Raw genomic sequence first — 25,341 nt, 5'->3', positions numbered from 1 at the left:
TTAATTTAATTAAGTGCAGTAACTTCTGCCATTTGGGCTGATGTTACATCAGGTAGAGGAATACACCTTAAATGAAAGTTTGTCCTAGTGATAGAAATTATTTGTTAATAACTACCACTTTATTATTTAGCTGTTACTCATCAAGAATTCATGTTATATCAAAATGGGAATATTACGTAAGGCATATAGAAAATATTTGGCTAATCTAGAATAAACTGACATGAGCGCACACTTACTATCCAGCCACGTCTCCTGCCTGTCACGTTATTAACCGCGTGGTAACGTTGACTTCACTGGGACTTGTTCTAATTTTAAAATTCCTTATTCATCTTAATGCCTCTAGATTGTTATGTGTGACTATTTCAGCAGAGAGGGAAGAGAGAGAACCTAGGCCGACCAAACCATGAGGAAAATCACAAGCTAATGAAAGGAGCAGCCTGGATGTGAGCGGCTCCAGGACTGGACAGGTGACAGCTCATGTGCCAGGCAGTTTCTTTTCTCAATTTTCGACACTGATGCATCTGGAAATTCAGCTTCGCCCTCAGGTGACTCCCATCATGCCGGGACATGGAGACAACATTCCCAAGAGGAACACATGTATTAAATATCACCTGGACGGGGGAAGAGACATTTTTGTAACTCTCCTCTGAAGGACCAGGAACACCTCAGCAGACCGTCGCCCCCGCCCCCATCCCCATCACTAGAACTTCAGCAAAGGCCCAGTGGACACTCATCCCTGAGGGGACACTGAGACTCCATTGCTGAGGCTGGCAGTTTCCTCATATAAATTACTACAGATATAGAGGTTTTAAAAACCAGCTGAAGTCTGTTCTTCTGTGTCCACCGTGGATAACGGATCTTCCAGTGATACCTTCTTTGTGTTTTCCGCTTGCCATTGTCTCTTCACCGTGTTCTGTCTTCCCAAGAATCCCTTTCTGCTCCCTCAGGTGCATTCAAGTGTTTTATTAACTGACGATTTTTAAAGGGTAAAAGGCATTAGACTAAACAGTTAATATTCCAGGTCCATATTCCTAAAAAGACATTGTGACCCTGAGTCTGGGCGTGACCTTACCAGTGTTCCTGACCCTCCCCAGATGAGACGCTGGTCCGTGTGTTCTTGCCCTTCCCCTGGGGTGGAGCCCTCCTGTTTTCCCAGGTGTTCCCTCCCACAGCTGCAGTGTTCTCAGTGGGTGTCATCACCCTCCAGACCTGCTGTCCTGCACTGCAGGCCAAGGCTCTGATTTCATAAGAAAGGGAGGGGAGCTGCTTCCCAGCAGATCTTTGGTGGGGACCGCGGTTCCCATGACAATACCTGAGGGGTCGAACCAGCGCCCCCGGGACTCTGGTTTCAGTGGCTTCCCCTGCAGAGTCGCTCCCTAGCTCTGTAGTGGCAGGAAGGGAGTTGGGTCTGAACACATTTTAGCAGCGAGAGTTCTTGTTCTCTTCCAGACACGGTCAGGAAAGGAAGCTTTCTGTGACTGTCCTGTTTCTTGAGAAAAGGGATTCAAGAGAATAGGAAAGCTTTTCAGTGTACGGTCCCTCGAAATTTCTCACAATACATTTACCAACCTCGATTTCAAGCAATCCAATATATATTTGTACTTTTTCTTGGAGTGGCCCGTGTTTCTATTCCAGACCCGCCTCAGGTAGTTTCAAACCCTGGCTTTGTTACGCTCTACAAGCACTTGCTGCTCCCTAAACATCAGATTTCTTATTTCTTTTCCAACTTTGATTATTGGAAATATTAAGAAAATTTGCACAATTCCACCTTTTATGTTAATCTGCTGTTGTTGATGCAGTTGTGAAAAGTAAGAAACACGTTCCTTTCCTATGTACATTTCCAAGTTTAATAGCAGGTTTTTAGTAAGACCCAAAATAAATTTTTCAAAGTCAAATTTTTAAGGTGCTTACTAGACAAACAATGTATGGTAAATTCTGGCTAGAATATTACCCAACATCTATAATAAATAAATGTCCTACATACCCAACCACAAGATGAAATAGCTAATTATTTATGTTAAGTAAAATAAGCCAAACAAAAATGTATACTACGTTCTTTGATTTTTATAAATTCTGGTAAATTAAAATGAATGTGCAACAAGGTAAAACTCAGCAGTCACCAGGGGAATGGTAGAAGAAACGAGAGGGAAAAGGAGAAAGAACACAGAAGGACAAGGGAAATGCTGAGAATTCCCTTGTCCACCTTGACAACAATGACGGTTAAATCCTGTTTACAGCTGTTCACTTTAAATATGTGGAAGTTTACTGTCTGTAACCTAAACTTACACACTTTATTACAAGCAAACAAATGGAAACTTAGACAAAGAAGGAATGATAGAAGGGTGGAAAGGGTATATTGAATTCAGAAATTCTTAAGAATGTGTATGCCTAAACCATGGTTCCATCACAGTTTTAGTGAATTCTAGAAGCCAGCACACATGTTTTCGCCACAGAAAGTGGGTTCCCCAAACCACGCTGTGTCCTGCAGTTGTCTCAGGGAGTAAGTGGGGCCAGTGCTGAGGAGCACAGGCCCAGATCCCAGGGCTCACTCATGCAGACATGTGCTCGCAGACACACAGAGCCCCTTTCCCATGTGTGTGTCCTTCCACATCTGTGTGGAGAAACACTGACTCCCAGGAAACGTCATATACATGAATATGCAAAACTGAAATGGGGCGCTCAGTTCAAAGTGTTTATCACAGAATAGTTTTATAATCAGACAGTATAATTTCCAAATACCATCATTGTCACCAAACGCCTGCAAGGCACAGCCTTCTCTGGGCTCCGTCCTCTCCTCCCGCATCTCCCCCCAGAGCTTGCTATATAGCAGGAGACATGCAAATACGGCCCTCCCTCTGCTGATAAAGACCAGCCCAGCCCTGACCCTGCAGCTCTGGGAGAGGAGCCCCGGGCCTGGAGTTCCCAGGAGTTTCCACTTGGTGATCAGCACTGAACACAGAGCACCGACCATGGAGTCTGTGCTGAGCTGGGTTTTCCTTGTGACTGTTTTGAAAGGTGATTCATGGAGAACTAGAGACACTGAGTGTGTGTGGACCTGAGTGAGGGGAACAGTGGATGTGGGTGGCAGTTAATGACAAGGGTGTCTCTGTGTTTGCAGGTGTCCAGTGTGAGGTGCAGCTGGTGGAGTCTGGGGGAGGCTTGGTTCAGCCCGGGGGGTCCCTGAGACTCTCCTGTGCGGCCTCTGGATTCACCTTCAGTGACTACTACATGCACTGGGTCCGCCAGGCTCCGGGGAAGGGGCTGGAGTGGGTGGGTTTTATTAGAAACAAAGCCAATGGTGGGACAGCAGAATACGCCGCGTCTGTGAAAGGCCGATTCACCATCTCAAGAGATGATTCAAAGAACTCGCTGTATCTGCAAATGAGCGGCCTGAAAACCGAGGACACGGCCGTGTATTACTGTACTAGACACACAGTGAGGGGAGGCCAGTGTGAGCCCGGACACAAACCTCCTGCAGGGGCGCGCGGGGACACCAGGGGGCGCGCGGGACACACCGAGGACGGGACAGGCCCCGGGAGCAGGTGCAGGGGGAGGTTTCCTTCCTCTTCAGCCGGAAAAGTCCGCTTTATATTTGCGGAATTCTGGAGCATTTCGGGTTGTGATATTTTATGACTTATATTTGGTATAAGTTTGTTAACGTTAGTATTTAAATTTTACTAATTATTAAAATTACGTATATACAAATTTTTTTAAACCTATAATTTCGAGGAAGAAACATTCCTAATTATTTGCACTGATCATTCCAGGGTTATATGAACATTCGTTGACATCAGCTACCACATAGCTACAGGTACTGAAATTTCTACGCATAGGAAGATGTATGGGCCGGGCCTGGTGGCTCACGCTTGTAACTCCAGCTACTCAGGAAACTGAGGCAGGAGAATTCCTTGAACCAGGAGGTGGAGGTTGCAGTGAGCTCTGATCATGCCACCGCAGTCAAGCCTAGGTGACAGAGTGAGACTCCATCCAAAAAGAAAGGAAGAAAGAAAGAAAGAGGGAAGTAAGTATAAGTACACAGACCTATGCACATATGTGTAGACCTTCATATTAAACATTACAATAAAATAATTCTGAAAATATATCCTAAACATCTAACTTAATGATGAACAAAATATGAATTATTAAAGTAACTCACAATGGATTTCGATTACTTTTCATTATTTACATGAGTTTATTTCTGTTTGTTCATTTAAAAGTACTATATTGGTCATTTGAAAAGAGGTAAGAGTACATTTTAAATGTTGTTGTCATACTAAATAATAAGAATTTGAGGTGATGAGAGATAATTATCTTAGTTATTCCATATTATATTTGCAAATGAGAACATTGCTTCTTAGCTTGTGATTATAAAGTCATAATTTGTGAATTTAAAATGAAAATTTTTATTTTAATTTAAAATTTATTTCAGATCATTATCTTTTTCTTCACTTCCACATCTCATTGGATCGTCTTGAGGGCCCAGCCACACCCCTGTCTCCTGGAGGCTCCTGGGAGGGGCTGCGGGCCGGGCAGAAGGAGGTGCTCCGGGTGTGTCCACAGGACCTGGAGCCTCCCTGTCCTTGGATCAGGCCATTTCCTCGGGATCACAGGGCTCCTCATTGTCCTACCCCACTGTTGTACCAAAGAGGCAACATCACACTTCAGTTCACCACCCTCTGCTTTAATTTGCCAAAACATCATGAAGGTGATCATTCTAACAGTGAATGTGTTACAGTCAGATAGGATAAACTCCTTTCCAGGAGACACAGTTTCTTATCAAGATTTTACATGTATTATGGATTTTCCATATCTTTATAGATGAGATAATAATGTCTCCATATTGGAGATTATCCCCCTGAGTCATCCTTTAAAATTAGTTTTTCCAAACAAATCCATGATATAATTACAAATTTCAGGTGTAATAGCTGGGCCAACATTGAGAATATATTAATAATTAATACATGTGCTTGTAAATATTGTTACTTTCCTGTGGTCTGTCCCCACCTATGATTTTACACAAAATCTTAGTAAATTATCCTGATAAAACAGGTTAAAATGTTATACAAATAGTTTACTAAGTTTGTATAACTAATAATATAAAATATTGCACATATTTTAGCCGTGTTTAAATTAGCTATGAGATTTGTGTTTATTAATTTTTCATTTTAATATGTCACCTTTATCTTTCTTGTTTCTAGGACTTTATTCTAGTATAGCTGAATGTATTTTAATAATTATTGTAGTAATCACATTTACATTTTGTATTTGAATTTTCATACACATTTTCAATATAAGATATTTTTATATAATTGTCTATTTTCTATTTTTAGGAGATAAAATTAACATAAATTGCATAGATTTTCAATGTATAGTTTGAGCGTTTCTGACAAGTGTGTGCACAAATAAAGAATTATTTACTTACTTTTTAGTGTATACCCAGGAGTGAAATCGCTGTGTAAAATGATATCTCTGTCTTACGTTCTTTGAGAACTCTCCACTCTGCTTTCCAAAGTGGGACTAATTCATACTCCCATCAACAGTGTGTAAGTGTTCTCTATTCTCCACAGCCTCACCAGCACCTGCTGTTTTCTGACCTTTCAGTGACAGCGATTCTGAGTGGGGTGAGACTGCACACCCAGAATCATCTCATCTTTGGTAAGGCTGACAGAAACAAGCAATGAGGAAAGGAGGGACTCCCTGTTCAATAAATACTGCTGGCACAACGGGCTAGCTGGGTGATGAGGATTTAGGCTGGACGTCTACTTTCAACATGTAGAAAATTACCTCAAAATTGATGAACGATTTAAGCGTTAGACCTCAAGCCATAAAAATTCCTGAAGGTAACCTGGAAATACTCTTTTCAGCACTAGTTTTGACAAAAATATTTTGGCTTAGTATCCAAAAGCAATGGCAAAGAAAACCATAATAGACAAGTGGGACCTAATTAACTAAGGAGTTTCTGCTGAGCAAAACAAACAAAAACAAATATCAGCAGAGCAATCAGACAACCCACAGACGGTGAGACGATATTCACAGACACAGACAACCCACAGACTGTGAGAGGATATTCACAGACACAGACAACCTGCAGACTGTGAGAGGACATTCACAGACACAGACAACCCACAGAATGTGAGAGGACATTCACAGACACAGACAACCCACAGAATGTGAGAGGATATTCACAGACACAGACAACCCACAGACGGTGAGAGGATATTCACAGACACAGACAACCCACAGACAGTGAGAGGACATTCACAGACACAGACAACCCGCAGACGGTGAGAGGATATTCACAGACACAGACAACCCACAGACGGTGAGAGGATATTCACAGACACAGACAACCCACAGACGGTGAGAGGATATTCACAGACACAGACAACCCGCAGACACTGAGAGGACATTCACAGACACAGACAACCCACAGACGGTGAGAGGATATTCACAGACACAGACAACCCACAGACCATGAGAGGATATTCACAGACACAGACAACCCACAGAATGTGAGAGGACATTCACAGACACAGACAACCCACAGAATGTGAGAGGATATTCACAGACATAGACATCCCACAGACTGTGAGAGGATATTCACAGACACAGACAACCCACAGACTCTGAGAGGATATTCACAGACACAGACAACCCGCAGACTGTGAGAGGACATTCACAGACACAGACAACCCACAGAATGTGAGAGGACATTCACAGACACAGACAACCCACAGACTGTGAGAGGATATTCACAGACACAGACAACACACAGAATGTGAGAGGATATTCACAGACACAGACAACCCACAGAATGTGAGAGGATATTCACAGACACAGACAACCCACAGACCGTGAGAGGATATTCACAGACACAGACAACCCACAGAATGTGAGAGGATATTCACAGACACAGACAACCCACAGACCGTGAGAGGATATTCACAGACACAGACAACCCACAGAATGTGAGAGGATATTCACAGACACAGACAACCCACAGAATGTGAGAGGATATTCACAGACACAGATAACACACAGAATGTGAGAGGATATTCACAGGCATAGACAACCCACATACCGTGAGAGGATATTCACAGACACAGACAATCCACAGACAGTGAGAGGATATTCACAGACACAGACAACCCACAGACAGTGAGAGGATATTCACAGACACAGACAACCCACAGAATGTGAGAGGATATTCATACACCCAGACAACCCACAGACCGTGAGAGGATATTCACAGACACAGACAACCCACAGAATGTGAGAGGATTTTCACAGACACAGACAACCCACAGACAGTGAGAGGATATTCACAGACACAGACAACCCACAGAATGTGAGAGGATATTCACAGACACAGACAACCCACAGACCGTGAGAGGATATTCACAGACACAGACAACCCACAGACCGTGAGAGGATATTCACAGACACAGACAACCCACAGACGGTGAGAGGATATTCACAGACACAGACAACCCACAGAATATGAGAGGATATTCACAGACACAGACAACCCACAGACCGTGAGAGGATATTCACAGACACAGACGACACACAGAATGTGAGATGATATTCACAGACATTGCATCCACCAAAGTCCTGACATCACATCCAGAATCTATTGGAAACGTAACACATTAAGAAGCAAAAAACAAATAAGCTCATTAAAAACTGGCTGATTTATCTGTTTCCCCACCGAGATTGAAACTTGCATTTTATCTCCCAGAATTCCCAAGTGTTGTGGAAGGAACCTGGAGGGAGGCAACTGAGTCACTGGGTCCCGTCTTTCCCTTGCTGTTCTTGTGATAGGGAGTAAATCTGGCAAGATCTCGTGGGTTTATCAATGGTTCCCGCTTTTGCTTCCTCCTCATTCTCTCTTGTCACCGACATGTAAGGGGCGCCTTTCACTCCCGCCATGATTCTGAGGCCTCCCCAGCCAAGTGGAACTGTGAGTCCAATTAAACTCTTTTTTTCTTCTCAGTTTCAGGTATGTCTTCATCAGCAGTTTGAAAATGGACTAATCGTGGGCAAGTGACACAAACAGACACTTCTCAAAAGAATACACACAAGTGGCCAGTAAATATATTTATAAATGTTTAGCATCACTCATCATCAGAGAAATGCAAATAAAGCTTCTGATTTCTGTCACTCTATGTCCATTTTTCTTGTTCTGAACTTCATAAAAATGGAATCAAATATCACAGATTGTTTTCTGGAAGGACGACTTTTGCTACGTGTGAGCTTCATTCACGGAATTGCATCTATCAGGTTTTTGCAATCATATGTGTACATATGTGTGTAGTCATGCACATGTAGGTATTTCGTATCTGAATCAGTTCATTACATTAATAAATGACAGTGTCCTAAGTAAATAAATCAGTTCATTAAGTTAATAAGTGACCATATGTATATCTATTTTTCTGTTGATGGAATTTAAATGTTTCCATCATAAATATGTTAAACAAATGTGTTATAAATATCTTTGTACAAGTTCTTCTGCTAATATTCTCACAGTCTTATTGATAAAATATGTCGAAATATCAGTGTGCATCACCGTTTTAGCTTTATGGAGCTGTAGCTGAGTAATAATATTGTATGTATTTAATGTACAACATCTGATGTATTGACGTATGTGGGAAATGCTCATGATCAAGGTGACTGGCATGCTTATCATCTCAGAGAGTGGTTTTATGCCTTTCATTTATTGTGTGTGTGTGATAGGAACACCTAAGATCTACTCTTCTGGCCAAAGGTAAGTTTATACTATGATATTCATTCACATCCTCACATTAGTGCGCATTTCATCTCCAGAACTTCTCCAACCTGTGTATCACTTCGTTCTCAAACTGCTATACAGAACCACCTGAGACTGGGAAATTTATGAATAAAAATGGGTTCACTGACTCACAGTTCTGCGGCCTGAACAGGAAGCATTATTGGGAGGCATCAGGAAACTTAGAATAATTGTGGAAAGTGAAGGGGAAGCAGGGACCTTCTTCACATGCTGGCAGGAGAGACAGAGAGAAAGAGCAAGGGGAGGTACACCACACTCTTAAACCAGGGGTTCTCCAAAGAACTGTACCCCAAGAACATCAAAGGGGAGAGTGGCCCCGTGAGCCAGTCAGTCCCCATCAGACCTTTCCTACAACACTTGGGGATTAAAATTTGACATGAGATTTGGGTGCAAATACAGAGTCAAACCGTATCATTCCACCCCGGCCATCGCAAATCTCAAGTCCTTCTCACACGGTAACATGTAATTATCTCTTCTCAACAGTGGGGCGTTCTTAACTCATTCCAACATTAACACAAAAATCTGCAATCTAAAGTCTCCTCTGAGACAAGGTAAGTTTCTTCTGCCTATAAACATGTAATATCCATATGGGAGATACTGGCCATCACGAAAGGGATAGGGGCCCCATGCAAGTCCAGAGCCCAGCGGGGCAGTCATTAAATTGTGAAGCTCCATGTCTCACCTCCAGGACACCCTGATGCCAGAGGTGGTCTCCAGGGCCCTGCGGCTCTGCCGGGTACAGTCCCCGTGGCTGCTTTCATAGGCTGGCATTGAGTTCCAATGGCTTTTCCAGGCACACCGTGCAAGCCGTTGGTGGATCTACCATTTCAGGATCTGAAGGAGTGTGGCCCTCTTCTCACAGATCCACTAGGCCGGACCCCAGTGGGAACTCTGTGATAGACCCGACACCACAATGTCCTTCTATGCTGGCCCAGTAGAGGCACTTCATTAGGGCTCAGCGCCTGCAGCAGAGGTCTGCCTGAATGTCCAGGCATTTTTGTACATTGTCTGAAATCTAGGAAGAGGTTCCTTGCCTGATGTGCACCAGCAGGCTCAACACCACCTGGAGGCAACCAAGGCTTAGGGCCCACCCCCTCGGAAGCAATGTCCTGAGCTGTACCTTGACATTTTCTAGCCACGGCTGGAACAGGGGAGACAAGGACGCAAGGTGCCATGTCCCGAGGCAGCACAGAACAGTGGGGTCCTGGGCCTGGACAATGAAACCATTTTTCTCATTATATTACTTTAGATGCCTTTTTACTTATTAGTATTCATAAATGTGAGACAATGTAGTATATATTCTTACTTATTTGCCTTATTTTACTCAACATAAATACTTAGATATTTTACCTCGTTGTTCTGTCTATAAGGCATTCATTTATCACAAATGATGGGTGGTATTCCAGTTAGACACATTTACCATGATTTATTTTTCTATTAAACAGCTTAATAACATTTGCATTATTTTATTACTCTGAGTGTTACTAAAAAAATCTGCAAGTCCACTTTGAAAACCACACTAGAAACACCCAGCTTTGTCCTGGAGCTGGTTCAGGGAGCAGGCAGAGCCAGTGATGAGGAGCACAGGGCAGGATACCAGGGTCCACTCATCCCAGACATGAGCTCCTAGATGCATACAGAGCCCCCTCCATGTGTGGGTTCACTTCCACATCTGTAATGGAGAAGATATTAACTCCTACATATCACAATTTACAGAAATGTTTAAACATGGTTATCAGGGCAAAGTGTGTGTCACAGCACCATTTCCTAAATAATGCACATGTTCCAAATACCACCATTGTCAGCAAACTCCTGCAGGGCACCGTCATCTTCGCTTGGCACAGCCCCCCCTCAAGCGTCCCACCCTAGAGCTTGCTATATAGTAGGACACATGCAAATAGGGCCTCCCTGTACTGATGAAAACCAGCCCAGCCCTGACCCTGCAGCTCTGAGAGAGGAACCTTAGCCCTGGGGTTCCAAGGCATTTCCACCTGCTGCTCAGCACTGAACACAGAGGACTCAGCATGGAGTGGGGACTGAGCTGGGTTTTCCTTGTTGCTATTTTAGAAGGTGATTCATGGAAAACTAGGGAGACTGAGTGTGTGTGGACATGAGTGAGGGAAACAGTGGATGTGGGTGGCAGTTTCTGACCAGGATGTCTCTGTGTTTGCAGGTGTCCAGTGTGAGGTGCAGCTGGTGGAGTCTGGGGGAGGCTTGGTTCAGCCCGGGGGGGTCCCTGAGACTCTCCTGTGCAGCCTCTGGATTCACCTTCAGCAGCTACTGGATGAGCTGGGTCCGCCAGGCTCCAGGGAAGGGGCTGGAGTGGGTCTCAGTTATCAGTACTGGTGGTAGAACCACATACTACGCAGACTCCGTGAAGGGCCGATTCACCATCTCCACAGACTACGTCAATGACCCGCTATATCTGCTCTTCAGAGACAACGCCAAGAACTCGCTGTATCTGCAGATGAACAGCCTGAGAGCCGAGGACACGGCCGTGTATTACTGTGCGAGAGACACAGTGAGGGGCAGTCAGTGTGAGCCCGGACACAAACCTCCTGCAGGGGTCCCCGCCACCACCAGGGGGCGCCCGGGCGCTGTGCACGGGGCTGTCTCGGGGCAGGTGCAGGTGCTGCTGAGGGCTGGCTTCATGTCAGGGTCTGGGGCTGCCTCGTTGTCACATTTCCCCAGGGAACCCCCCAGGTTCACAATTCCGTGCTAACCTTTGATGTCTCTAAACGCGAACCTTCTTTTCCTTTCTCTTTCTCTGTTTTTGTAACAGGAGGACACATTCTCTCCTCTGCAGAAGCCACAGTGCCACGTTGAGGGTAGAAATAATCCTTTCGTGGTCAGCAGGATGAGTCCTGAGGAATCCCACGGAAACATGGGGAGTGTTTTCCAGGTAGACTCGGGACAGAGACCTCCATGGGAATCTCTGATTAGAACAGGCTTTGCCGCATGAACCCTCAAGTCAAACAGCCTCCCTGAGGAAAACGGCTTCGTCCCCATCTGGTTCAGGAATAGTTTCTATAGTAACCTGTGACACGGCCCCCTTCCCAAAACACGAAACAAAAAACAAAGACGATGAATCCCGGAGAACAGTGAGAAAGAGGGAAAAAAAGAACAGGCTTTGTTTTCTGACAGGAGCCAAGTGAGAGGCTCACCCAGGGTCAGGACTTACAAACAAACGTTTTCACAGCTGTCTCCTCTTGTCTTGTAAAACTGTGCACATCTGACTAGACTGATGCAGTTAATCCTCTTTCTGCTAATCAATTTTGTTATATGAGCCTTGATTCTCACAGTTCCCTTTCTTCTTCTCTTCCCTGAACACGGAGGATGTGTTTTCTGTAGTCACAATCCCAGGGCTCAGGTCTGCAGGACCTGGGCAGGCTGAGGGACTTTCTCACTCACCATTGCCTGGATGCTCCTGTTGTCTTCTGTGCGTGGAGGTATTTGGGAAATGAAGTGGACATTAGCCATGAAGGGAATATTAGCTTTATCAAATGGGATATTGATGCAGAGCTGATCTTGGCCTTTTCTCACAAGTCACAGAGTTTTCACTCTCACCTGTGACTTTGAGGAGAGCTGAGGATGGACACTCCATTGTGCTGTGGGCTCCGGGAGAGAGTAACGGTGGGGTCTGGCTAGGATGCCTAAGGTCAATACTGCTGGCCATTGGGAATGACAGGTTAGAATCCCAATCGTGAAATAACCTTAAAAATACACAGCCAGCATCCCCTGCCACTGCGCTGCCTGTGGAGTAGCCATTCCTTATTCTCTTACTTTACTGTAAACTGGCTTTCATTTTACTCTTTGGATTGGCCCGGAATTAGGACCCCTTTCTGGTAACGTTTGTGTTATTATTGATTTTCTAAGCTAAAAACTCCAAGACGGAATGAAGTTTCCCTGAATTTTTGTAAGAAGTGCATTCATCCCTTTGACAGAAAATGCACAGGGGGTGGAATGAGGCTTTGAAGCTGATGGCATATGAGGGAGGCCTGTCCCTGAGTGAAGGAGAGAGGGAGGGAGGATTGGGTGGAAGGTTTCTATGCCCCTGTGCCGTGCAAGGAAGGTGCAAAATATAACTGAGCTTCGTGCAATCAGTGCGACTTCTCAGGGGACCCCATGACTCCCAGAAGTGGCCCTGCTCGCAAATCACTGAGGAGTCAGTCTTTCATTAGAATAGACCACAGGACACGGGCCTCAGCACACGCCACGCCCCAGGTGTCAGAAAGCAGCTGCTGGGAACCGGATCCACGTGCATTTTGCTGCCTGTAGGAGGAGGCAGGGAGGTGCATTCCAGGGTCAGCACACTGTTTGTGGATTTTCATGGTGAACATCTGCTTTCACTGTGTTTTATTAGAAAGTATATGAGCAATGTGGATCTGCAAACAATTGCAATCTTCACATTTACTTCAATTGCATTATTTCTTAATTTCGCAAGATGTCCTAGCGCAGAGTTGAACTTTTCATAGTGATGGTTCAAAGGATCGAGAACATGCGTTTTCTACTCTCACTGGCTTTTCTCCATGTGCTCTACCTTGAGTAGAGCACGTCTGGCCCTTATCCTCACTGTCTCCATCTCTAGTGTCCCCCGGAAAACAGCACAGATTTCCCTGACTGCAGAATCTGGGGTAGGGTCTGCACACCTCAGAGCCTGCAGAGAAGCCCAGTGAAGTTTCATGGAGTCAGAGAAACACCCCATGTGGGGGAACCTCCGTCTTTCCCACTGCCAGAGATTGCCGCTCTGCTGTAATTTCAGGGTTTATCACTGGAGCGCCTGGTAGCCCATCTCAACGCAGTCTCTTTACGTAACTTACCACCATGAGACTGCAGGTAATGACTCAATCTTGATTTTTCTGACCCTGTTTTCTCATCTTATTTATTTGTAAGTTTGGTTGTAGAAAATGTCATCTTTTAGTTTATACTTAATACCTCAGAATTTTCTGAACTTCTTAGGAATAATACAGACCGTGTCCAGTTTGGGGGAAATGTAAATGAATGCCTGTGCAGTGCGTGTGTGTGTGTGTGTGTGCGTGTGTGTGTGTGTACACACATGCATGGTCTGTGTACACACATGTGTGTGAATATGAGTAACTCACAGCTTACAACCCAGTGAACATTACTGCTGAATTATATAGCCAAAGTACAATTACATTTGCTGAAAATTGCCTGCAGTAATGTCTGTGAAGCTGACGCTGTCACCTTGCTGTGAGGATGCTCAGTGCACAGGTGAGGTCTCACAGGAGAGACCCAGGGTGCAGCCCCCAGCACTGGCAGAGCTCCTGGCCTGGAGCCAGACATAGAACTGGGCGTCTCAGAAGCAGATCCTGCAGCCTGCCCTTAGCTGGGCTGTGTGGGCAGAAGAGGTCCAGCAGGAGATGCTCAGAACCCACCCAAGGCAGAGCCCCAGTGAGGAGCAGATGCAGAGAGGAAGCAGCCAGGGAGCGTGTGACCACAATCCAGGGCCGTCTTCTTCTGCCTAACAGCACCCAACCCTACGGAGACCACCCACTATGTCATGTTACTCCTAACTTTCTTGTTCCAAACAAAACAGAAGTAAACGTGACTCTGCATTAACCTCATTGAACTTGGGTTATTTTTCAGAGAACGACACCATCTTTAATATGATGGTTGTCAGGTCAAAATTAACACACATATTTAGTCACCAAGAAGATTGCCTTATCTTATGGTAAAAATGTTTATTTAATTAAAATCACATTTAATGGGAAAAGGTCGATGTTAGTTCGTCCTCACACTGCTGTAAAGATTCCGCCTGAGACTGTGAAGGAAAGAGGTTTAATTGACTCACAGTCTGTCTGGCTGTGGAGCCTCAGGAAACTTACAATCTAGCGGAAGGCAAAGGGAAGCAAGTCCCTTCTCCACAAGGCACCAGGACAGAGAGAGAGAGAGGAGAAGGAGGAGAAAGAGCCAAAAACTTACCAAACAACCAGATCTCCTGAGAACTCCATCAGGAGAACAGCCTGGAGGAAACCACTCCCACAATCTGATCACCTCCCACCAGACCCCTCACCTGACACTTGGGGTTTACAATTCATGATGAGCTTTGCGTGAACACACAGAGACAAAGCATATCAGAATCTCTAGGTGAGAACTGATCAATTAGTACGTTATTAGTGAAGTACCAGAAGAATAAATGGCACCAGTGTGGTAGTTTTCCAGTTAATCTGTAAAACATCTCAATATTCATTATATGAGAGGGCTAGGACAAGTGTGAGATGGAGAGACAGATAGATGGATGGATGGATGGATAGATAGATAGATAGATAGATAGATAGATAGATAGATAGATAGACAATTCTACCAAATACTATCACATATGTCTAGTATAGAAATATAACTTTATATATTATTTGATAGAATTAATATCATGCCTAATATTTTATATATATACATATTAAAGTATTTGGTAGAATTTGGATGTGTGTGTAGATATATACTTATAAATATACACACACATATATATTTATATATTCACACACATATATATGTGTATATGTATGTACTTTATAATGTCTATAAAAATGTCTCCTGGAATTTTTATTATACTTTAAGTTCTGGGGTGCATGTGCAGACTGTGCAGGTGTGTTACATAGGGGCACACGTACCACGGTGTGTTACAATGGGGCGCACGTGCCATGGTGTGTTACACAGGGGCACACGTGCCACGGTGTGTTACATAGGGGCGCACGTACCACGGTGTGTTACAATGGGGCGCACGTGCCATGGTGTGTTACAATGGGGCGCACGTACCACGGTGTGTTACATAGGGGCACACGTACCACGGTGTGTTACAATGGGGCACACGTACCATGGTGTGTTACATAGGGGCGCACGTACCACGGTGTGTTACAATGGGGCGCACGTGCCATGGTGTGTTACAATGGGGCACACGTACCATGGTGTGTTACACAGGGGCGCACGTGCCACGGTGTGTTACATAGGGGCACACGTACCATGGTGATTTCCTGCATTCATCACCCTGTCATCTACATTAGGTATTTCTCCTAACGCTATCCCTCCCCTATCTCCCACCCGCTTCTATCCCTCCCCTAGTACCCACTCCCCAACAGACCCCGGTGTGTGATGTTCCCTTCCCTGTGTCCATGTGTTTTTATTATTCTACACCCACTTATGAGTGAGAACACGCAGTGTTTGGTTTTCTGTTTTTGTGTCAGTTTGCTGAGAATGAGGGTTTCCAGCTTTACCCATATCCCTGCAAAGGACAAGAATTCATCCTTTTTATGGCTGCATAGTATTCCATGGTGTATATGTGCCACATTTTCTTTATCCAGTCTATCATTGATGGGCATGTGGGTTGGTTCCAAGTCTTTGCTATTGTGAACAGTGCCACAATAAACATAGGTGTGCATATGTCTTTATAATAGAATGATTTATAATCTTTTTGACATATACCCGGTAATGGGATTGCTGGGTTAAATGGTATTTCTATTTCTAGATCCTTGAGGATGCGCCACGCTGTCTTCCACAGTGGTCAAACTAATTTACACTCCCGCCAACACTGTGAAAGCATTCCTTTTTCTCCACATTCTCTCCAGTATTTGTTGTCTTCTGATTTTTTAATGATCACCATTCTAACTAGCATGAGATGGTATCTCGATGTGGCTTTAATTTGCATTTCTCTGATGACCAGTGATGATGAGCTTTTTTTTTCATATGTTCGTTGGCCGCATAAATGTCTCCTTTTGAGAAGTATCTGTTCATATCCTCTGCCCACTTTTTGATGGAGTTGTGTGTGGTTTTCTTATGAATTTGTTTAAATTCTTTGCACCTTCTGGATATTAGATCTTGGTCAGTTGGGCATATTGCACAATGTTTTCCCTTCTGTTGGTTGCCATTGACTCTAATGAGAGTTTCTTTTACTCTGTAGAAGCTCCTTAGTTTAATTAGATCCCACTTGTCTATTTAAGCTTTTGTTGCCATTGCTTTTGGTGTTTTAGTCATAAAGTCTTTGCCTACGCCTATGTCCTGAATGGTATTACCAAGGTTTTCTTCTAGGATTTTTGTGGTGTTAAGTCTTATGCTTAAATCTTTAATCCATCTAGAGTTATTTTTATATAAGGTGTGAGGAAGGGATCCAGTTTGCGTTTGCTGCATATGGCTAGTCAGTTTTCCCAACACCGTTTATTAAATAGGGAAGCTGTTTCCCATTGCTTGTTTCTGTCAGCTTCGTCAAGGAACAGATGGTTGTAGATGTGTGGTGTTATTTCTGAGGCCTCTGTTCTGTTTCATTGGTGTATATATATATATATCTGTTTTGGTTCCAATGCCATCTGTTTTGATTACTGTAGCTGTGTGGCACAGTTTGAAGTCAGGTTCTGTGATGCCTCCAGCTTTTTACATAGGCTTAGGATTGTCTTGGCCATGTGGGCTCTTTTCTGGTTCTATATAAAATTTAAAGTTGTTTTTTCCAATTCTGTGAACAAAGTCAACAGTAGATTGGTGGGTATAGCATTGAATCTACAAATTACTTTGCGCAGTATGGCCATTTTTGTGAAATTGGTTCTTCCTAACCATGAGCGTGAAATGTTTTCTCCCAGCTGTTTGTGTCCTCTCTTATCTCCGTGAGCAGTGGTTTGCAGTTCTCCTTCAAGAGGCCCTTCACATCCCTTGATAGTTAACCAAATACGTTCACAAAAGAATTCTACCAGAGGTACAAAGAGGAGATGTACCTTCTGAAACTATTCCAAACAATACAAAAAAAGGAATCTTTCCTAACGCATTTTATGAGTCCAACATCATTCGGATATGAAAACGTGGCAGAGACACAACTAAAAAAAAAAATTTCTGGTCAATGTCCGTGATGAACATTGATGTGAAAATCCTCGGTAAAATACTGGCAAATCAAATTCAACAGCACATCAAAAAGCCTGTCCATCACGGTCAAGTCAGCTTCATTCCTGGGATGCACGGCTGGTTCAACACATGCAAATCCATAAAAGTAATCCATCACATAAACAGAACCAAAGACAAAACCCACATGGTTGTCTCAATAGAGGCAGAGAAGGCCTTCGACAAAATTCAACAGCCCTGTATGCTAAAGACTCCCAATAAACTAGGTATACATGGAACATAACTCAAAATAATAAGTGCTATTTATGACAAGCCCACAGCAAATATCATAATGAATGGGCAAAAACCCAAAGCATTCCCTTTGAAAACTGGCACAAGACAAGGATGCCCTCTCTCACCACACCTATTTAACATAGTATTGGAAGCTCCAGCCAGGGCAATCAGGCAAGAGAAAGAAATAAAGGATTCTTTCTCTTGTATTCAATTAGGAAACGAGAAAGTCAAATTGTCTCTATTTGCAGATGACATGATTGTATATTTAGAAGACCCTATCATCTCAGCCCAAAATCTCCTGAAGCTAATATCCAACTTCAGCAAAGTCTCAGGATAAAAAATCAATGTGCAAAAATCACAAGCATTCCTATACACCAATAACAGACAAACAGAGAGTCAAGTCATGAGTGAACTCCCATTCACATTTGCAACAAAGAGAATGAAATACCCAGGAATACAACTAACAAGGGATGTGAAGGACCTTCTTAAGGAGAACTGCAAACCACTGCAGGAGGAAATAAGAGAGGACACAAACAGATAGAAAAACATTCCACGCTCATGGTTAGGAAGAATCAATAGTGTGAAAATGGCCATACTGCTCAAAGTAATTTATAGATTCAATGCTATCCCCATCAAGCTACCAATGACCTTCTTCACAGAACTGGAAAAAAACACCTTACACTTCATATGAAACCAAAAGAGAGACTGCATTGCCAAGACAATTCTAAGCAAAAAAGAACAAAGCTGGAGGCATCACACTGTCTGACTTCAAACTATACTACAAAGGTACAGCAATCAAAACAGCATGATACTGGTACCAATGCAGAGATAGAGACCAATGGACCAGAACAGAGGCCTCAGAGGAAATGCCACACATCTGCAACCATCTGATCTTTGACAAACCTGACAAAAACAAGCAATGGTGAAAGTATTCCCAATTTAATAAATGGTGTTGGGGAAACTGGCTAGCAATGTGCACAGAGCAGAAACTGGACCCCTTCCTTACACCTCATACAGAAATTAACTCCAGATGGAGTAAAGATTTCAACACAAGGCCCAACACCATGAAAAGCTTAGAAGAAAACCTAGTTAATACCGTTCAGGACAGAGGCATAGGCAAGGACTTCATTACTAAAACACCAAAAGCAATGGCCACAAAAGCCAGAATAGATAAATTGAATATAATTAAACTAAACAGCTTCTGCACAGCAAAAGAAACTATTATTAGAGTGAACCAGCAACCAATAGAATAAGAAAACATTTCTGCAGTCTACCCATCTGACAAAGGACTAATATCCAGAATCTATAAAGAACTAGAAGAAAACAAACAGCCCTATTGAAAAGTGGGAAAATGTTATGAACAGGCACTTCTCAAAAGAAGACATTTATGCAGCCAACAAACATATAAAGAGAAGCTCATCATCACTAATCATTAGAGAAACGCAAATCAAAACCACATTGAGATACCATCTCACACCTATTAGAATGGTGATCGTTGAAAAATCTAGAGACAACAGATGCTGAAGGGGATGTGGAGAAACAGGAACGCTTTTACACTGTTGGTGGGAGTATAAATTGGTTCAACCATTGTGGAAGAAAGTGTGGTGATTCCTCAAGAATCTAGAAATAGAAATACCATTGCACCCAGCAATCCCATTACAGGGTGCATACCCAAAGGATTATAAAACATTCAGTTACAAAGACACATGCACACATATGTTTATTGTGGCACTGTTTACAATAGTAAAGACTTGGAACCAACCCAAATGCCCATCAATGATAGACTGGATGAAGAAAATGTGGCACATATACACCATAGAATACTATGAAGCCATAAAAAAGGATGTGTTCATGTCCTTTGCAGGGACATGGATGAGGCTGGAAACCATCATTCTCAGCAAACTGACACAAGAACAAGAAACCAAACACGGCATGTCCTCACTCATAAGTGGGTGTGGAACAATGAGAACACATGGACACAAGGAGGGAAACATCACACACTGGGGCCTGTCAGGAGGTGGGGATCCTAGGGGAGGGATAGCAGGGGGTGAGGTGATTGGGGAGGGCTAACATTAGGAGAAATACCTAATGTAGATGATGGGGAAGGGACGCAGCAAGCCACCATGGCACGTGTATACCTACGTAACAATCCTGCACATTCTGCACATGTGCCCCAGAACTTAAAGTATAATTTTAAAACTCCTGAAGCAACTTATTAAATATTTCCAGCTTCATCTTTTCCTACCAGAAATGCCATCCCGTAGCAACAACCCCACCTGCAATCACATGTGGGTCCTGATTCTCCCTGGTGGCCCCTGTCACCTCAGACTGCTGTTTTCTCATTTCCCTGTGACATTAACTCTGACATGTAGATGCTTTATTTCCTTTATTGGAAGGTGATCAGCTTTAATGTCCGTGAGGTAGAATATGGTTGTATTTTTCTCACTTTTTTACTTTTCCTTACGGAGTAGTTGTTCCTATATAAAAGACAGCTGCTGAGAGAAGAAATCAAATATTAATTATAGACGAATGATTGAACAGTTTCAGATATATTCATGTAGTGGGACACAACGCAATCAAGGCATGCCTGTGTCACAGAATCACATGACTGTATTCTCAGTACGTGTGCCAAGAGAAGAGGCTAAAGAATTATAAGTATTCCACGTATCACACAACTCCATGTGTCTGATTATAGATAATGCAACTATTCTGAAGTAACATGGAGAAAATTTGAATTTGTGTGAGAATAGAGTGGCAGGAGTACTGGAGTGACAGTGAAAATTACAGAAAATTGAGAGAAATTGTAAAGGGTTAATTGAATATTTCACACCTTCTTGACGTCCTGATTAAAAGACTGCACACCTAGTTCAACATTTCCAAACTGTAGCACAAATTTGGGTTTATTATTAGTTAATTGTACTTAAATAAATCAGTAGTAAAAAAGTGAATATATTGGCTGAGAATGAGCAATAAAAATAATGACATTGGAAACATTATAAACTCCTCGATCTTCCCATGTGTGAACTCTGATTATTTCTATAATTTAAGTGAACACCAAATACAGCAAAAACACACACAGTTGTCACGAGAGGTACAGACTCCTGCAGACCTCACAAGGCACGTCTCACACGGCCCTGGAGTTGTCTCAGGGACCTCACACTTGACACCTGCAATCCCAGTCCTCAGTGCATTTGTCACGAGAGGTACGGACTCCTGCAGACCTCACAAGGCACTTCTCACATGGCCTTGGAGTTGTCTCAGGGACCACCGTCCTCAGTGCAGTTGTCAGGAGACATACGGACCCCTGCAGACCTCACAAGGCACATCTCACATGGCCCTGGAGTTGTCTCAGGGACCACCGTCCTCAGTGCAGTTGTCAGGAGAGGTACGGACTTCTGCAGACCTCACAAGGCACGTCTCACACTGCCCTGGAGTTGTCTCAGGGACCTCACACTTGACACCTGCAATCCCAATCCTCAGTGCATTTGTCACGAGAGGTACGGACTCCTGCAGACCTCACAAGGCACGTCTCACACGGCCCTGGAGTTGTCTCAGGGACCACCGTCCTCAGTGCAGTTGTCACAAGAGGTACGGACTCCTGCAGACCTCACAGGGCACGTCTCACACTGCCCTGGAGTTGTCTCAGGGACCACCGTCCTCAGTGCAGTTGTCACGAGAGGTACGGACTCCTGCAGACCTCACAAGGCACGTCTCCCACTGCCCTGGAGTTGTCTCAGGGACCACCGTCCTCAGTGCAGTTGTCAGGAGAGGTACGGACTTCTGCAGACCTCACAAGGCACGTCTCCCACTGCCCTGGAGTTGTCTCAGGGACCACCGTCCTCAGTGCAGTTGTCACGAGAGGTACGGACTTCTGCAGACCTCACAAGGCACTTCTCACACGGCCCTGGAGTTGTCTCAGAGACCACCGTCCTCAGTGCAGTTGTCAGGAGAGGTACGGACTCCTGCAGACCTCACAAGGCACGTCTCACACGGCCCTGGAGTTGTCTCAGGGACCACCATCCTCAGTGCAGTTGTCAGGAGAGGTACGGACTTCTGCAGACCTCACAGGGCACTTCTCACACTGCCCTGGAGTTGTCTCAGGGACCACCGTCCTCAGTGCAGTTGTCACAAGAGGTACGGACTCCTGCAGACCTCACAGGGCACGTCTCACACTGCCCTGGAGTTGTCTCAGGGACCACCGTCCTCAGTGCAGTTGTCACGAGAGGTACGGACTCCTGCAGACCTCACAAGGCACGTCTCCCACTGCCCTGGAGTTGTCTCAGGGACCACCGTCCTCAGTGCAGTTGTCAGGAGAGGTACGGACTTCTGCAGACCTCACAAGGCACGTCTCACACGGCCCTGGAGTTGTCTCAGGGACCACCATCCTCAGTGCAGTTGTCACGAGAGGTACGGACTTCTGCAGACCTCACAAGGCACGTCTCACACGGCCCTGGAGTTGTCTCAGTGCAGTTGTCAGGAGAGGTACGGACTCCTGCAGACCTCACAGGGCACGTCTCACACTGCCCTGGAGTTGTCTCAGGGACCACCGTCCTCAGTATTTACAGTCACAGGCACAGATAATGGGGCTGACTCTGTCCTGATGTGAGCTCTCAGACACACTGCAACGGCTCTGTTCTGTAAGTATATTTTTCTGTGAAATGTGCCATTAAAACCTATATTAGATATATATTGGGCAAATAAGTAAAATTACATAAGATAGTGACTTCTAAGTGTTAATGAATGAATTTTGTTTTCCTGAAGGATAGCATTTCTACTCACCTCACCTAGGACCTTCCCTGGGACCTGTCCTCTCCTCGGGCATCCCATCCAGAGCTTGCTACTCAGTGACCCTCAGCTCTGGGAGAGGAGACCCAGTCCCAGCATTTCGATGTGTTTCTACTGAACACAAACTCACCTTAGAGTTTGGACTGAGCTGGGATTTCCTTGTTGCTATATTAAAAGGTGATTTCTGGAGACCTGAAGATATTTAGTGTGCATGGATATGAGTGAGAGAAACATTGGATATGTGTGTCAGTTTCTCACCCCTGTGTCTCTGGGTTTGCAGGTGTCCAGCGTGAGGTGCAGCACGTAAACTCTGCAGGAGGCTTGGTAAAGCCTGGTGTGTTCCTGAGACTCTCCTGTGGCACCTCCAGATTCAGTTTCACCACGTATTCATGCACCGGATCAGCCAGGCTTTAGGGAAGGGGATGGGGTGAGCCTCATGAATTAGTAGGGATGGAACTAGCACATGCTATGCAGATGCCATGAAGGGCTGATTCACTATCTCAGAGACAATTCCAAAAACTCCCTTTATCTGCAAATAAGCAGTGTGAGACCTGGGGACACTGCTGTGTATTACTGTCTTCCAGACAAAGTGAGGGGAGATAAGTGGGAGCCCAGACACAAACACATGTAGGAAATTAGCTGCAGAGGGTGCTCAGAACCCACTGATCAGAGTCACCCCCAGAGACAGGCAAAGATGGAGGGTACAGATGTATTTCCTTTCATTGGTTGGTGAGGTTCAGCTGGTGGGGTCTGGGGAAGGCCTGAGACAGCAGAAGAGCTCCCGAGAGTCTTCCGTGCACTTCTGGATTCAACAGTAGTAGCTACTGAATGCCATACTGAATGAGAGCTGCTGAATTAGCTGGGTCCACCAGGCTCCAGAGATGGTGCTGGAGTCAGAAATAAGTACAAAGTATGGTGGGAGTCAGATACAGCATTCAAACTCTGTGAAGGACAGATTCACAGTCACCAAGGACAATGCCAAGAACTCGCTGTGTCTGGGAATGAACAGTCAGAGCTGGGAACATGGACTTGTACTTCTGCACATAAATTACTGAGTGAGGGAACGTCAGAGTCGGCCAAAACACACAGTTTCCTGCAGCCAGAAGCAAGGAGGCTGCAGGAACCACGCAACACCCATCGAAGTCAGGGGCATCCCCAGGACGGGGCCAGCTTAAGGTCCAAGAATGCTTCCCTTCAGGGTCTGTGGCTTCCTCGGCATCAAACAGTTTCCCTGGGAGCCTCTCTATATTTATGTTTCTGTGCCTACGACTGAGGTCTCTGGATTAGAAAAGTTTATTTTTAAAAAAATGCTTATTTTTCCCAAAGTGAGATGTAAGCAGGGAGGCAGAAAAACACACAGGAGGCCAGGTGAGGCTGTAGACCCTTCAGGCCAGGACGCCAGTGTCACGAGCAGTGCTGGAGAAACGTGGGAGTTTGATGGAGCTGCCTAGTCAACCTGTGTTCCAAGCTAAGTCCAGCGAGGCCACTGGTGCCTCCCTGATTACTGTTGCCCATCAGGAATCCCCCATCAGTCCCAGCAGCAGCCACACCTTAATATCTCCCTTGTGCACACCCGTTTTCTGGGAGGAATTCCAAGGATTGATGCTTTTGACACACACCAGGTGATAGATGTCAGAGAGCAGAAGCTGGTTTCCTGTGTAAACGTCAGTTTCTGAATCAGGGTTGTAACTATTTTGAGACACAGCCACTAGATCACATTTTAACTCTACTTTCATCTCTGCTTTTTAAAAAATGTCAAAATGTATTTCATTTTGTGCGTGCGCCACTTTGGATTCACACCAACCGTGCAGAATAGGTTTTGTTTCTCCACAATCTTACGGCCAGGGTGCAGTGCTGTGTGCAGTGTATTTACACTTAGTCCTTCAGAGCACCCTGATTTCCAAAGTCAGTGAGGTCAGAGCTTATTTTCCACGTTCTTCAATGAAGTATTTTCATCTAATTTGGTGTATGCACATTACACCCAACATGCAAACGTACCAGCACGTTCACCCTAATCCAACGCTACGCGGACGTTTCTCACTCTTCTTCCTTGCACCTCCCAGCACACACCCTCTGCTCCCCGTGTTGTCCAGTTCCAGGGCTCCTGCACTGTACAATCACAAACGGCAGGCGTGCTCCCTTGTGGAACGTCACCGCCCACCCGAGGACAGCGCCCAGGACAGCGCCCAGTGCGGTTCTTCATACAGCAGCTTCTTCGACCTACTTTCCTCAGTGACGGTGTCTCCTGCATTTTAAAGACATCAGGTACCTTCTGTAGAGTCTGCATTCCATCCTGGGGTCCCTAACTTCCTACTGACTTTTATTTTTTGTAAAGTGAGATCCAGGCTTCACGCTGTATGTTCTGTGGAATTTGACAAATGTATGACATCACGTGTCTACCACAGCAACGTTATACATGATAGTTTTGTCATCATTTAAAGTCTTCTGTTTTTTACACATTCTCACCTTTTCCCCAAATTACTGGCAAATACAGATTTGTTCACGTTGTTTAATGTTTGGCCTTCCCCAGGTTACCAAATGAATTAGACTGTGTATCGTGTAGTTTTCTCAGACTGGTGGTTTATTTTACTGAACAATATGTATTCAAAATTCATTCAAGATTTTCATGGTTTGATGGC

At 44.6% G+C, this 25,341-nt stretch overlaps 1 gene segment (V, D, J or C); it reads left to right on the top strand.

The window, feature by feature from the left end:
- The first annotated feature begins 2,889 nt into the window (after window positions 1-2,889).
- Window positions 2,890-25,341, top strand: part of LOC103791027 (immunoglobulin gamma-1 heavy chain-like) — a 211,862-nt gene continuing 189,410 nt past the window's right edge. Inside the window, 1 exon segment of the C gene segment in view lies at window positions 2,890-3,015. Coding sequence covers window positions 2,970-3,015 — 46 coding nt within the window.

The sequence above is a fragment of the Callithrix jacchus genome, chromosome 8, assembly GCF_049354715.1.
Source record: "Callithrix jacchus isolate 240 chromosome 8, calJac240_pri, whole genome shotgun sequence".
Classification (NCBI taxonomy): Eukaryota; Metazoa; Chordata; class Mammalia; order Primates; family Cebidae; genus Callithrix; species Callithrix jacchus.
Note: the sequence above shows the minus strand (reverse complement) of the source record. Positions and strands in the feature narration are given on the sequence as shown.